We start from the raw sequence: 14,834 nt of genomic DNA, 5'->3' as shown, positions 1-14,834 counted from the left end.
AATATATAATTTTAATTTTAATATAAAATTTAATAAAAAAAAATATATTACTGCATTAATACCTTTTCTGATATTGTGATAGCTGACTGTAACAATGGAGCAGATTTCTCCCTGTAATTAAAGAACTATGCATTCCTTCAATGGCATCCAATAAATTATGGGCTTCGTCTATTATTAAAACATTTCCTTTCAAATCTATTCCTAAACTATCTCTTGTGCTCTTATGTAGAATGGAGTTGTATGGAACCAATATCAATTGTCCATTTTGCAGAGATTTTCTTGAACCATAATATGGACAAGTATTATTTTGTTGCCCTTTTTGTGCAATCTCTTCAACATCTTGAATACTTGTTAAAATTTCAGCCATTATTAATTTCTGATCGCCTGGCACAAAGGGACAACCGCTTGTGGTTTTTAATTTCTTTAAGTCCTTTTCTTTCTTAATAGTAGTCTTTTTCCTTTGTAACTGTAGGCAGATTTCATTAATCAAACTGATATGTTTTAATCTCTTGACACTTTTGTTAATGCAGTAATTTTGTCTGGAAACAGAGCAAAATATTAATAAAGGACTAATAATATATAAAAATGTTAAATGATTACAGAAATACCTTGACGAGAGAGGCACCACAGAAATATCTTGAGAATAAGGAGATCTCTTCAATTCATGTACAAACTGTGTCAACTGTGAATGTGTTCTGGAACAGAAGAAAATTTTAGTATTCTTAAATAATGGTTTTTCTGTGTCTTCTTCCTCGGAACTTTCTGAATTTGACAATGCATCTTCCAAGATAAGATCCTTTTCAACATCAGAGATATTCAAATCAATTTCTTTCGTTTTATTAGATTCTGTAAACTTTGTTGTAGATTGTCGCTTTATCTTTCCAATTATTTTAGTTTGAGTAGCTTTCTTTGACTCAACTATCTTTTTAAACTTTTCTCTCTCACCTTCATATTCAAGGAGTGCATTTAATTTAGCTTGTAATGGCTCTCTTTGACTATTTAGCTCTATCTGTTCTGTTTGCATTGTAAACCAATCATCAGATGGCTTTTTACAGTTCCTTATTTTGTTATCCATTTCTGCAATTATGGAAGTTAATTCCTGCTTTTTCCATTTCTCATGATCAATTAACCATTTAAGTGCACCACAAATGAGAGATAAAGATTTTCCAGTACCAGTTGGACTTTCAAAAAGACCTAATTTGCCACTTTCTAAACAATTGTAGAGTTCCTTCATAAATTGCTTTTGAATTTGATATGCTGGAAAAGGAAATGGAAATTCTTGCGGTGGTTCCATTCTTGTGCATTTATCTTATTATCCTTATAAATTTATATGTGATACATTGCCACCATTTCAAGATTATTAAATTTTAAAATCTTTGTTTCTAAAATGCAGAAATAATTGCTATCGTCTTTTTTATCTTAAAAATAAGGATATTTTTAATTCATGCAAACTATGTCAACTGTGAGTGCGTTCGATCTTCTGAAAGAAAAATAATGATTTATTTTTATAGACCTTACAAAACTGTTTTTTAGCAAATTAATTTATATTAATTTATATTTCTAACATATAAATGAGCGATATACATACGTAGCGATAATAAATCGTCAGTTTTTTCCACCTTCGTAAATTATACTTTGACTTTTATATTTTTCCTGCGTTTTCTCTTTGTGCAAAACTTGCTGCTAAGTTTCCCGCTTGTTTTTTTCTGGAAGGGAGATTCAAAATACAAGAAATGCTTTGAACATATAATACAACAGAGAAAAGTAGCTCTCCAAAAATGCAAGCAAGGATGCGTTCGAAAATACTTTTCGTGGCGTAAAATATCTTTTAGGCCGGTATTCATAGTCCGTTCTTATATTCAAGATCGTCTTAAGTACGATCTTAAGATACTATGCGGCCATTTCATTGGTTGAATGGGATCTTAAGACGACCCAAGACCACACTTAAGAAGATCTTGGATATAAGAACGGACTATGAATACCGGCCTTAATTGGCCAATCAGAATCGAAGACTTCTTTGTTCTGATTGGTTAATTCAATGGTACTCTATCCGAATAGGATTTTTGAATACACCTCATAACGAAAATTAACTCTAGCGGCTGGAGCGCGCATTAATGCAGACATAACCATAAACGCGCGTGTGCGTGTAACTATAATAAATTTTATTAAAAAATTTAGATACATGTCTATATGTTTCTATTAACATAACGCTTAAATGAATTTGTTTGAGATATGTTGACAACAAAGGTTTTTTTTAGAAAGACGAAAGGAGGAAATATATTTAAGGTATGGTTTTATTAATATAGATTTATATATCTCTTGGTATAATTTATTAAAATTTTGAAAATTTTTTATAAAATTAAATTTATATATCGTGATGTGTTTATGAAAAATTTCTCATGAATAATACTTTTATCGAAAGGGTATTTAAATGGTTGCTTTTATTCATTAGACCGTCAGAGAACACTATCTCAGAGATGATATTTACTGCGGGTTTAAAGCATGTAAGAATTGTAAGGCAAGACTTCGAGACATGGTATTGGATGAGGAGGATACCGGTGTGAAATCTTCTTTAATTTCACTTCCATACGTTCTTATACTGGATACAAATATAATTCTAGATCAAGTAAGTCATATTGGAGTAATACAAGTATTGTATTTTTCACTTTTTTTTTACATTTTAATTTTAATTGCATTTTGTATTTGCAATGATTTTATATTGGATTATATAATACAAATGTGATGTCTGATTTTTATTTACAGATAGATATATTGGAAGAAGATGTTATCACCAATGTTATTATCCTGCAAACAGTGTTGGAAGAGATTCGACATAAAAGTTCCAATGTATATAAAAAGTTGAAAAACATCATAAAAGATCCAAAACGAAAATTTTTCGTGTTTATTAATGAACATCATCGGTATGCGTAACATTTATTACATAGAACAAAATGATATTTTAATGATAATTGCAATTTCATAATTAAACAATATTTTATATTACATATTGTTTTTCTAGGGAGACTTATATTGAAAGGGAACCAGGTGAAAAGATAAATGATCGTAATGACAGAGCAATACGAGTAGCAGTCAAATGGTACAACAATCATTTAAGCTCTGATGATTACAATATAAAGGTTGTTTTGCTGACAGATGATGTGGAAAATAGAACACGTGCAGCTGAAGATGGCTTATTTGTTCTATCAAGTGAGATATATCTAATTTTAACTTACTGAGAACTGTTTTATATATATTTTGATACAATTATAATACCAAAAAAATGTGTTTTTTTTTACACAGTGGAAGATTATATTGCATCATTGGAAAATTCAAGTTTGTTATTGGATAAATTAAGCAAACATTCCTACACTTCAGATACTCAAAGCCGGGAGTTGTTTTCCTGCCATCTAACACCTGTAGAAGTGCATGATGGCGTATCATCTGGCAAACTATTGCAAGGAACATTTTTGGCATCAAGGGAAAATTTTCTCGAAGGAAATGTAAATGTTGAAGGAAGGGAGAAACCTGTAAGTGATATATATATGTTTATAGATATTTTAATGAGTAGTATATTAATATTGTCGATTTTAAGGAGGAAGATATTAAATATTTATTTTGAGAATGCTTTAAATAAATAATTTATTTTAAGCAAGTTATTCAATGTGTAAATTATAATTTTTTATAAATCTTTTGTAAGTTAATGAATATTATATAAATATATGTGAAATGTGATCAAAAAATTCTTAAACATCCTCATCGTTTATCAAGTATTAATGAACCTGTCTTTAAACTTAACATACACTCAATATGCGCCTAATGATTATTAAATTATAGTTATATAATTTTTTTCTTATTTTTATTGTCTTAGATATTTGTGCAAGGCCGTACTAATCTTAACAGGGCAGTCGATGGCGATATAGTCGCGGTTGAGATCCTACCAGACGATCAATGGTTAGCTCCTAGTGAAATCGTTCTGCAAGATGAAGAAAATGCAGATGATGCTGATGATGCTTCAGAAGATGAAAAAGTGCTCACTAAAGCGAGTTCACTGAAAACAAAAGAAAAAGTACCAACAGGTAAAATCGTCGGTATTATTAGGCGAAAGTGGAGACAATATTGTGGAATATTGCAGCCGAGTCCGATTAAAGGAGTAAGAGTTTGTCATACTATAATGCATTAAAATAATTTTTATATCTACTGTATATTATATATACATATATATATTTTTGTCTTTTTCATTATTGATGTACAGAACCTAAGACATCTATTTGTGCCAGCTGAGAGGAAGATCCCCAAAATAAGAATTGAAACTCGGCAAGCTGAAATATTGAGTAAACAAAGAATTATTGTCGCACTCGATTCATGGCCGCGAAACTCGAAATATCCACTCGGCCACTTTGTACGAGCGCTCGGCAATATAGGAGACAAAGAAACAGAGAATGAGGTGTTACTTCTGGAACACGATGTTCCACACAGCCATTTCTCCGATGCTGTTCTCAGCTTTCTCCCAAAGCTACCGTGGGTCATTACAGAAATGGTATGTGTGTATATATATATTTAGCTGAAAATTCGTTGAACCAATCAATTATCTCAAAGCATTAACAGCATGAAAAAATGCTTTGATTATATACAAATATATAAATAATTAAATGAATATAATGTAGAATTGCTAGAACTAATTTATAATACTTAATATAAATGTGTAATTTATTTCAATGCATATATAAATCTATAGGATATTGCGCAAAGAGAAGATCTTCGACATCTGGATATCTGTTCTGTAGACCCACCAGGCTGCACTGATATCGATGATGCATTACATTGCAGAAGTTTACCAAATGGTAATTTTGATGTTGGTGTGCATATCGCTGATGTATCGCACTTTATAAGACCTGGAACTGCATTGGACAAGGAAGCAGCGTCACGTGCTACTACCGTATATCTTGTCGATAAACGAATTGATATGGTGCCAGGTAAAATAAAAAAGCTTTATTTTAAATTATATGTTACATAGGCACTTTTGTAGTATAAATTTAAAAAATATTTTCTATTTTAGAATTACTCAGCTCAAACCTTTGTTCTTTACGAGGTAAGGAAGAAAGATTTGCGTTCTCTTGTATGTGGGAGATTGATTCTGATGCAAACATAATCAATACAAGATTCTGCAAATCTATAATTTGTTCGCGTCAAGCTATGACGTATGAAGAAGCTCAATTAAAAATTGATGACGCCACTCAGCAAGATGCTATCGCACAATCATTAAGAAGATTAAATCAATTAGCCAAACAGTTCAAGAAGAAACGTCTAGAGAACGGGTAAGCCTGTTAAATCTTAATTATATTTTAAATTATATTAGAGTACTTTTCTCTCTCTCATATATTTTTAATAACATTAAATAATTTATTTATAGTGCCTTAACTTTAGCATCACCAGAGATACGTTTCCAAGTAGACAGTGAAACTCATGATCCCATTGACGTGGAAGCAAAGAAACTGAGAGAAACTAATTCTATGGTAGAAGAATTTATGTTGCTTGCAAACATTAGTGTTGCTGAAACAATATTGAAAGAATTTCCAGAATGTGCTATGTTAAGAAGACATCCTGAACCACCACAAAGTAATTTTGAGCCATTGATTAAGGCTGCAAAAAATCAGGTATGGTTTCAATTAATTTAGTTTAAAATTTATATTCGAAATTTAAATATATGAGATATTTAATATCGAAAATTGTAAAAAGTTCTAATAATGATTTTTCTCGACGTTTCTCTATAAGAATTTTTGTCTTAGATTCAAATAAGGAATCCGGCTATTTCTTTATACCAGTCATACAAGTCACTCTATGTATTTATTACTTAATAGCAATGGCTGTAATATTTTAAAATTTATTGTAGGGTTTCATTATTAATACAAATACTGGTAAAGAGTTGGCACAATCATTAGAAGAAAGTAAAATGGAATCAAATCCTTATTTTAACACAATGCTAAAAATACTAGCTACACGATGTATGTTGCAAGCAGTATATTTTATTAGTGGAATGCATCAACCGGAAGATTTTAAGCATTATGGATTGGCATGCCCCATTTATACGCATTTTACATCTCCCATTCGAAGGCAAGTTATCCGAAAGCTATCACATTATTATTAAATTAATTCCAATTTGGATACTTCTATCATATCATAAAATCTTATAGATATGCGGATATAATCGTGCATCGATTGTTGGCTGTATGTATAGGCGCCGATGCGACTTATCCAGAGTTATTAGATAAAAAGAACAACCATCTGCTGTGCCAAAATCTAAATTATCGGAATCGAATGGCACAATACGCTGGTCGAGCTTCAGTCGCACTTCACACACATGTTAGTTGTCTAGTATATTATAAAAATATTTGACTAATATTCTTTTTTTGTCCATAATTTGGAACATTGCTTAGAACTTGATTTTTTAACGAGACTATTGTGTTTCAGCTATTTTTCCGCGATAAAGTTCAGGATGAGGAAGGATATATTCTTTTTGTACGAAAAAATGCTTTGCATGTTCTTATACCAAAATACGGTTTAGAAGGAATGTTGTATCTAAATAATCCTGCTTCATCAAATTCTATTACGTTTACGTACAATTCGGAAGATCAATCCCAAACTTGTGGAAATGTCGTATTTCGAGCATTTGATCGTATCATTGTGCAAATGAGTTTAGACAGATCTAATGTCCAGCATGAAAAATTAATTTTTAAACTCGTAAAGCCAGAAGTAAGTATATATATATATATATATATATAGATAGGCTAGCGAAAAAACGTTAGTTTATTTCAATATATAGTTTAAAAGAAAAGAGTATGTATAAAAGTGTATAGAATTTATGTTTTTAACGTTTTATAATTTGTTAATTCTTTGATTATAGATTCCAGATTTCAGTGTTCCTCCACTAAATAGAGAAGTTGTCAATATCACCGAAGAAGATTCTATGAAGGAAACGTTAAAACGGAAAGCGGGAGTTCAACAAGAATCAACCAATATTCAGAACAAAAAAGCTGGAAAAAAGAAAAAGAAAAAGAAGAATTAAGATTAAACTCATATTTTAAATCTGATGCAAATTAGATAATGAAAATACACACATTATTTTATAAAAACTGTATTTTTAACATTATTCACAACTTATAAAGTCTTTATAACAAGACAAATTATCAATGAACTATTGTTAGACAATATTCCCACAAGAATCTTATATGCACAATTACGTAGACATTATAATGCCCGATTTTAATCATCACATAGACAGAGGCATAATTATGGTTATTAATTAAAATTAAGAAAAAAGAAGTGAGTCTAACTTTCTAGTACTAACTAAAAACGGGAAGTTTGTACTTGTTATACATATGTATAATTTTGTAATTTTGAGATTAATAGATTGAAATATTCAAGCTTCTTACACATTGCAATATAAATATGTTTAATGACATCTTTTTTTTTTTTTTTGTAAAACAAAATTTGATTTGGCAATACAAAAGATATACTTAAAAAATAAAATTAAAAAAACAAATAAAAAATGAAAAACACTTGATTACATCCGTCAAACCTGATCATTAAAAATAAAGAATTAATACGCCTTTTATGACAAAAAACTGTTAAAAACAATGATATGAAAAATTAATACACAATATATACAATATCGACAAATTATATAGAGTAAATAACAAATTTTTAGTTAGATACAAAGTACTTGAACAATGATGCATTTTCTATTTATAAATAATGTAAAAATATATTATGCTGGATGCTATGCATAATTTTTAATTTCAGAGATTAGAGATATAAAATAGATGAGTATAATGTTAATGAGAACAGTGAAATTTACTGAAAAATTTTTAGTATATAACTAGATAAAAAAGAATCTTATTTAAAAATATATTTCATTCGAATAGCATAGTAATAAATAATAAAAATTTCTTATGCTGTGCCAATACAAATCAACGAATTGTTCTTCTTATAATAATTCAGTGAGAGAATGCTTGAGCAAGATGTTGAAAATATTTGCGCCTCCGATTGAGACATTGCGCTTGACGATCCTCTGAAAAGAATATATAACATAAAACATAAACAAGTTGAAATTTTGTATTATTTATAAGCATACCCATTTAAGGTGTTGATAAAATCCTGAGTAGGCCATAATCGTACAATTCCATCTATGCTCGCACTGGCGATATATTGGCCATCCAAACTCCAATCTACATTCATGACTGTATCTTCGTGGCCTTTTAATTCGGTGAGTAATGCATTAGATGCTAAATCCCATATGGATATACACTTATCGTCACCTAAGCAACATGTTTCCAATAAAAGACAAATGTTTATATTGAATAGGATTTTTTAATTGTGTAATTTATATCTCTTATCACATTCGATTACCTGCAGCAGCTAGATATTTCCCATCTGGACTAAAAGCTAAAGCATAAATGGTCGATTGCGCTCCGACATATACTCGTACTAGATTCCCATCATCTTTGGCCCATAATCTTATGGTTTTATCGGCTGAGCCAGTCGCCAAGTATCTGGCGTTCGGATGAAATTTTATACACTAAAATGGATATATGCATAAATATACCATGCAACTGTAATATTAAAACAAATGTACAAATACAGATTATAATAATGATGAGAAACATACATTGACATCTAAAAAATGACCAGCAAATATTCTTAGGGGAAACGTTCTATCCAATGACCATAATTTGGCAGTTCTATCATGTGAACCTGTAGCAGTATATAAATTGAACACACTGGTATCCATGCACCATATTGGGTAACTATGACCGCTGCAATGAAACAAATATAACATTATATATTATACATTTCATTATAACATGTATCAGTTTAATATAAAAAGATTTATCGCGCGTTTTTGTGTTAAATATTGTTTAAGGTAAAGTTAGGAAACTGAAAATGGAAAAAATATACTAAAGGCAATTGTAAGCATTAAAGATAAAAAAAGGGCAAAATTACTTAAAAATTGTATAATTATTTTTAATATTATTTTAGTTAAATATTTTTATTTTATAAGATGAAAAATATCGCAATAGTCTTTCATTACTTACTTTTCCAAAAATTTGTTTGATTAATTCCTATTACCTGTATACTGTTGCACATGAATAATCGTTGAGCCTCCATGCTCTCATATCCTTGTCACTTGATACAGAAAGGAGAATGTCTGCTTCTGGAATAAATCTTAAATCGTGCACTACGTCTGTGTGCCCTCTTAATATTATCGCTCCTGCTTCGCTTCTTCTGTTATTGTAAAATTGCGTAATTATCTCATAAGATGTTTAACAGCTTAAAATTAAATAAGATTGTGTCGCGACTTACATTGTGTTTTCGTGTTTGTTAAATTTATAAAACGGTGATACATCACAGATAAATGGAACATGCGTTTGTTTATCTTTACGCTCAACTAAAACCGTTTCACCTATACCCCATAAGCGTATTTCGGCCGTATTAAATCCTACGGCTAATTTATCCATTTTAGGTGCAATAAGACCGCAACTTGCACTATAAAATATATATAGAAAAGATACATTAAACATAAGTAATATCACACATATATCATAGAAAAGATTTAAAATCTCATTTACTTTTCTATAGCATTCTTCACTGTAAATACCCTTAATGCTTGATGAGCATTATTTCGTATTAATCGTATTGCTTCCTGTAATTCTCGCATTTCGCGATCAACACCTGTACCAGATGGCTGTTCCACATGACCATTAATACTTGTTTCATATCTTTGACTTTTTTCTTCATGTATTTCTCCATCCATTTTAGGACTTCCTGACTTTCTGATTATTGTGATATGTGTATTTATAATCTGTACAGAATTTATAAAAAAAACAGTTTATCACAATATAATACAATTTACGTTGATTTATGATAATTAAATATAATTAAATATAATATGTTAATTAAATATAACATGAATGAGAGAGAATGAAAACTAAAATCTCGATAGTAAAAGATCAATTAAGAGATCAAGGAAAAACAAACGGCCTTTCCTTTATGCTATTGAGATATATTGTTTCAATATCAATTGAAGAAAATGCAAATCACAATAAAAAGTTAATGTAAAAAAAGAGAGATTAAATATTGTGCTAATTCTATATGGAATTTAAATCATAAAAAGAAATATATTTAGAAGCACACAAATACAAATACAATTAATTATATTACCTGCATTAATATTATATGTCCATATCTTGTAAGATATTGTCGTAGACAAATGTGAGCTGATTCGGACAGATCTACTTTGTACTTTCTAGTTCTGAATGCATTCACCAAAGATCTCAATTCAATATCCTGTACTGAAAATACCCTAGATAATTCTTCTAAGAAATCTTTCTCCGTGTCACTGACAAATTCATTCTGATGTGCTTTTAAGAATTGGATTGCAGCCTGTCTGTTACCAGCATGTAACATCTCTAAATAAAGGTGACAAAATATTGGAAACAAGAGTCCTTGTAATTCTACTTTTATTTTTTCATTGAGTATGATATTCATCCACTTTTTTAATCTAGAAGAAGAATTAGAATTTTAGTGTATTGTATGATACATATCACAGTTATCTTTAAAATTGATATATATAATATTGTTTTGTAAAATTGCTGATACATTAATTTATTAATAAAAAAATGTTAACTATTTAATAGGAATATAAATATTTTTAATTGAAGATACAATCCAGAAATTATTAATAATAATACAATTTTTCAATATGCTATATTGTATGTATGTAAAATTTCTGTACAGCACTGTATATTAGCTTATGTATCACTGTATTTCATTGATGTGACAGAATTTCTAATTTCAAATCTTAAGAAATATCAGCCTTAATATTTTTATATATTAATAGTGATAACTTTTACTTTTCAAATCTTTGTTTATACAAGAGAAAACGTCGAATGAATAAATTTTTATAAAAATCTAAGCAGAGCCAATGAGAGACCACACATTTTTATTTCAAATTTTTCTCTTTTCAAAGAACTTGTAGGATTTAACTTTTTAATAAATAATTAATGTAAAAATTATATAACGATTATAAAATTGAGATACAACACACAGAAGATAAGATGCTTTTCTTCTTCTAGACCAGGTAAATGTTGTATAATATGTGATCTGAAGAAGAGATTCTATCAGTCAGTAAACCTTACCGTTGATAAGCTTGATCCGCCGCGGTAACGTCAACGGTGATGGCACTAAAAACGATCGAATTATCCTGAGAGGTACCGCACTCGGCGGTTGCGTTTAACGTCATTTGATCGCTGCTCTGACAAAACAACTGATCGCCCTTACAATAGTCGTTGGCCTGCGAACATCGAAGAGATGACAGAGGTTACAATACGTTCCGTTACCAATTTCTACGCACGTGGAAAGAAACTGTAAGAGCATTTTCGGCACCTGATAATGACGTCGTTTCAAATAAGATTCGATCGTCGCGCTTATCACGTCGCTTTTCATTCGCTTCATCTTCATCGAGACCCGACGACGTCTCGAATCAGGATTCACACATACAGAATTACGTGACAGTTGCGACACTATGGACCATGCGACGTAAACCGTAAACTGTGTGTGTTCGGCTGAAAAAAAAAAGAATGTAGAGTGCCGTCTTCATATAGTCCCTTCTTATATTCAAGATCGTTCGAATGTGATCTTTAAATGGCCTCAAGATTCCATCCATCCAATGAGATGGCCGTGTAACATGTGAAAACCGTACTTGAGATCATCTTGAATATAAGAACGAGCCTTAATGTCATGGCGGCAAATTGCATTGTCCGATTGACGAAAGATGTCGCCACAGTGAGTTAAAAGAGCGGGATCGTTTCGACGCGATCAGCCATTGCGCATTTGAACCGGCGAAGGAAGATCTACGAAATATGAATCGAATGTAAAGAAGATAATTATGAAACATTATTCGATTGAAATGATGAAAGAGATAGTATTATGGTTCGTACTAAGGTACGTTATTAAGGGAATGACCTTATATTTAAACAATATAATCAATTATAATCCTCAAAATTATTTCCAAAAAACTTGTCTTTTCCGTAAAGTCTCTTGAGATTTTTGTATATAATACGAATCACATATTGCTTTCCAAAGATAAGTGAAAAAATAATAGTTCCAAAATGATATAATAAATAGAAAAAAAAAATATATATATATAATATAAAATTTAAAATAATAATATAAGATATAATTCTCCTTCTTCTTTGTTTTAGGTTTGACTTTGATTTTACTGAACAGAATTTTAATGTAACATTTAATTATCATCGTATCATCCAAGATCGAGAAGAAGAGAATATTAAAAAAAAAAGAAAATGTTCAGTTGAATTTACCTTGGCAAGGGATTAACTACAAATTAGCCACAAGATTTATAAACAAAGCTTGTACGTTTATCTTTTTCAACGTTTAATATAATTATCTAGAAAACTGTTTGACTGTAAGAGTTACGTAAATCACTCGCTCTGACTCATTGAGCGAGCGTAAAGAATTAAACGTATAAATGTCAGTTCCGTCGCGCCGTCTGGCCCGCAGATCTCTGTTATCAAACGACAAATACGTCACTCGAAGCGTATTTCCGATAACCTGCGATCTTAAAGAAGAGATCGACGCAGCCCCCGCTCATGTTCGGATTCGTTCGATTAGTATACCCGTTTGATCCCGTCGAAAATGACAACCTCGAAGAACTTGATTAATTTGTTAGACGATGCCGTATCAGAGACTTTGTCGGGATTATCTTACGCGTATCCGCGATTAGAGTATCACGCATCGCACGGAGTCGTATTGTCGCCAGATGTATGTATAAATACGCTTTTACATCCGTAATTACATTCATCGCTTCCAATTTAGTACCATTGTGTTCGATTATAATATCGGATCGCGACAATAACAGGGACGTATCTAAAGTATTTGACACATCGAACGCGGTTCCTTCTTTCGTGCTGTGTCATTAGAATTAATTTAAATTTTTCGTTTACTTTGTTATAAGTAATATACTCGTTCAAATGCGATTTACTTGTATCTTTTAGTGCAGAAATCGTAAAGATAAAGTGGCGTTGGTTTGCGGTGGCGGCAGCGGACACGAACCATTTGCCGCAGGTAATTAATTTCCATATCGCTCTCTACACGTATTGTTGAAGATTTCGTAATCGAAAAATCTTTGGTTTTATTCATATAAAATAAATAGTATCTTTCTTGGAATAAAATTGAAATTGTTATCAATAGCATTTCAAATCTCTCTTTCTCTGTATTTCATACCTTTCGATTTGTGTGAGCGTTATTATTAAAATGCTTTAAATGATGCTTGTTAGTCATGTAGTAAAAAAAAATCTTTTTCCTTTTAAGGAAATCCGTCGATTTTTGTTGACACGACAGCATTTTTTAAAATATTTCTAGGCTTCGTCGGAAGCGGTATGTTGACAGCATCCGTAGCGGGATCTATTTTTGCAGCACCACCGTCTATACATATCACACACGCTCTTCAGTGCATTGCAGAAAATAACAAAGGTTCTATATATCTTGTACGCTTTTTATGTCCGGTTTATTGTCGTAAAAAAATGTTTCATTAACGTCACATTATCATCTCCTTCTAGCTGGCATTCTGATCGTGGTGCCTAATTATACGGGGGACTGTTTGAATTTTGGCATAGCGATCAAGAAGGCCCAACAAGCGGGCATCAAGGTAATAAAATCTCAGTTCCGTTTCCTGTATATAAATATATTTCAAATGTATACAAGAGAATAAAAAAAAGAAAGAGAGCGAGCAATGAAAATATTAACATGGATATTTCAAAAAGTTCAGGTGGAAGAAATAATCGTTGGCGATGACTGCAGCATTCCCGCAAACGAGCAGAGTGTGGCTGGTAAACGCGGGCTTGTGGGCATGTTATTCGTTATCAAAATCGCGGGCGCTTTCGCCGAAAGGGGACTTTCTCTAGCTGAGGTAACGGAAATTGCGCAGAGCGTATCGCGAAACACAGCGACCTACGGAGTCGGGCTATCCGCCTGCGCTTTACCAGGTAACGTGACAATTGGAGACAATCGTAAGTTACCGTTACATTCGAGACGAGACATCCATACATATGCGTATCGTTATATATAGGTCAGTATCACTAGACAGGCAGCTACTTTCGAATATTTATTCTCGCTTCGTTATCGTGTTGCTTATAAGCATAGTCTTTCTAAAATATCTCGAAGAGATATAAGCAATCTTAGCGAGAAGCCGCTGACAACTCAGAAACTTCGTATTGACATTTTATTAAAAAAGGGAAATCAATTTTATACCAATGAAAGAATATCCACCTACGGTATCCAACAGTTTATTTTAGAATCACCCTGTATATTACCGAGAGAAAATTGAATGCAGGTCAAGGCCTCATGTTCGAGCTTGCACAGGACGAGATAGAGTGTGGTATGGGTGTACACGGGGAGGCGGGATACGAAAGAATCAAGCTCGGGACCGCATCCGTGCTGGTGACGCTAATGCTGAAACGCATTTGCGAGGCCTTATCTTTGGCCGCTAATGACTCGGTCGCGGTAATAGTTAACAATTTCGGTGCTTTAAGTCAATTGGAGCAAGGGATCGTCGTTCACGAGATTGTAATTCAGCTTCGTGAGTATAATGTTATCTTAATTTTCTTGTGCATAATATGGGCAATTTAAAACGTGGCAGATTAATTATACTATATTAATTATATTCTTTGACAAACTGCTAAATTTTGAATCTTCGATCTTCTATCGAATGTTTATTTTTGTTCTTGTTAAGAATAATTTTCATTATATATATATATAAT

General features: G+C 31.5%; 4 protein-coding genes across 8 annotated transcripts in view; 2 read left to right on the top strand and 2 right to left on the bottom strand.

The window, feature by feature from the left end:
* Window positions 1-1,733, bottom strand: part of LOC115245077 (ATP-dependent DNA helicase DDX11) — a 4,129-nt gene extending 2,396 nt beyond the window's left edge. Inside the window, exons 1-4 of one of the 2 annotated variants that reach the window (XM_029823179.1) lie at window positions 1,589-1,733; window positions 1,174-1,480; window positions 609-1,077; window positions 63-539 (exon numbers count right to left, since the gene is read on the bottom strand). In XM_029823179.1, coding sequence (XP_029679039.1) covers window positions 63-539; window positions 609-1,077; window positions 1,174-1,294 — 1,067 coding nt within the window. In that variant the 5' untranslated portion in view covers window positions 1,295-1,480; window positions 1,589-1,733. Of the gene's footprint in view, window positions 1-62; window positions 540-608; window positions 1,481-1,588 lie in introns of both variants that reach the window. The other variant, XM_029823178.1, reaches the window with a different exon arrangement.
* A 380-nt stretch (window positions 1,734-2,113) lies between these two features.
* LOC115245002 (exosome complex exonuclease RRP44) lies at window positions 2,114-7,475 on the top strand. Its single transcript, XM_029823050.1, has 14 exons — window positions 2,114-2,286; window positions 2,453-2,626; window positions 2,764-2,921; window positions 3,020-3,207; window positions 3,301-3,527; window positions 3,869-4,150; window positions 4,253-4,537; window positions 4,736-4,973; window positions 5,057-5,315; window positions 5,411-5,654; window positions 5,891-6,111; window positions 6,192-6,360; window positions 6,469-6,750; window positions 6,902-7,475. The coding sequence occupies exons 1-14, from the start codon at window positions 2,233-2,235 to the stop codon at window positions 7,061-7,063; spliced, it is 2,943 nt and encodes a 980-aa protein (XP_029678910.1). The 5' UTR covers window positions 2,114-2,232; the 3' UTR covers window positions 7,064-7,475.
* LOC115245005 (TAF5-like RNA polymerase II p300/CBP-associated factor-associated factor 65 kDa subunit 5L) lies at window positions 7,131-11,625 on the bottom strand. Of its 2 annotated transcripts, XM_029823054.1 has the most exons (10): window positions 11,443-11,625; window positions 11,196-11,350; window positions 10,219-10,558; window positions 9,627-9,859; window positions 9,361-9,543; window positions 9,127-9,282; window positions 8,666-8,813; window positions 8,407-8,575; window positions 8,132-8,315; window positions 7,131-8,068 (listed from the first exon to the last, which is right to left on the bottom strand). In XM_029823054.1, the coding sequence occupies exons 1-10, from the start codon at window positions 11,515-11,517 to the stop codon at window positions 7,948-7,950; spliced, it is 1,764 nt and encodes a 587-aa protein (XP_029678914.1). In that variant the 5' UTR covers window positions 11,518-11,625; the 3' UTR covers window positions 7,131-7,947. The 2 variants fall into 2 exon arrangements, with proteins under 2 accessions (XP_029678914.1, XP_029678915.1); XM_029823055.1 differs by lacking the exon at window positions 11,443-11,625 and having other exon boundaries at window positions 10,219-10,466; window positions 11,196-11,333.
* A 922-nt stretch (window positions 11,626-12,547) lies between these two features.
* The window catches only part of LOC115245006 (triokinase/FMN cyclase-like), a 5,552-nt gene continuing 3,265 nt past the window's right edge, over window positions 12,548-14,834 (top strand). The window contains exons 1-6 of one of the 3 annotated variants that reach the window (XM_029823057.1): window positions 12,548-12,837; window positions 13,071-13,140; window positions 13,438-13,548; window positions 13,635-13,723; window positions 13,844-14,060; window positions 14,408-14,653. In XM_029823057.1, the coding sequence (XP_029678917.1) occupies window positions 12,712-12,837; window positions 13,071-13,140; window positions 13,438-13,548; window positions 13,635-13,723; window positions 13,844-14,060; window positions 14,408-14,653 (859 nt within the window). In that variant the 5' untranslated portion in view covers window positions 12,548-12,711. The remainder of the gene's footprint in view (window positions 12,838-13,070; window positions 13,141-13,437; window positions 13,549-13,634; window positions 13,724-13,843; window positions 14,061-14,407; window positions 14,654-14,834) is intronic. The other 2 variants (XM_029823056.1, XM_029823058.1) reach the window with 2 other exon arrangements.

Source organism: Formica exsecta, unplaced genomic scaffold, assembly GCF_003651465.1.
Source record: "Formica exsecta isolate Colony F162 unplaced genomic scaffold, ASM365146v1 scaffold90, whole genome shotgun sequence".
In the NCBI taxonomy this organism is placed as follows: domain Eukaryota; kingdom Metazoa; phylum Arthropoda; class Insecta; order Hymenoptera; family Formicidae; genus Formica; species Formica exsecta.
The sequence above is the reverse complement of the archived record's forward strand: the minus strand, read 5'-3'. Positions and strand labels throughout refer to the sequence as shown.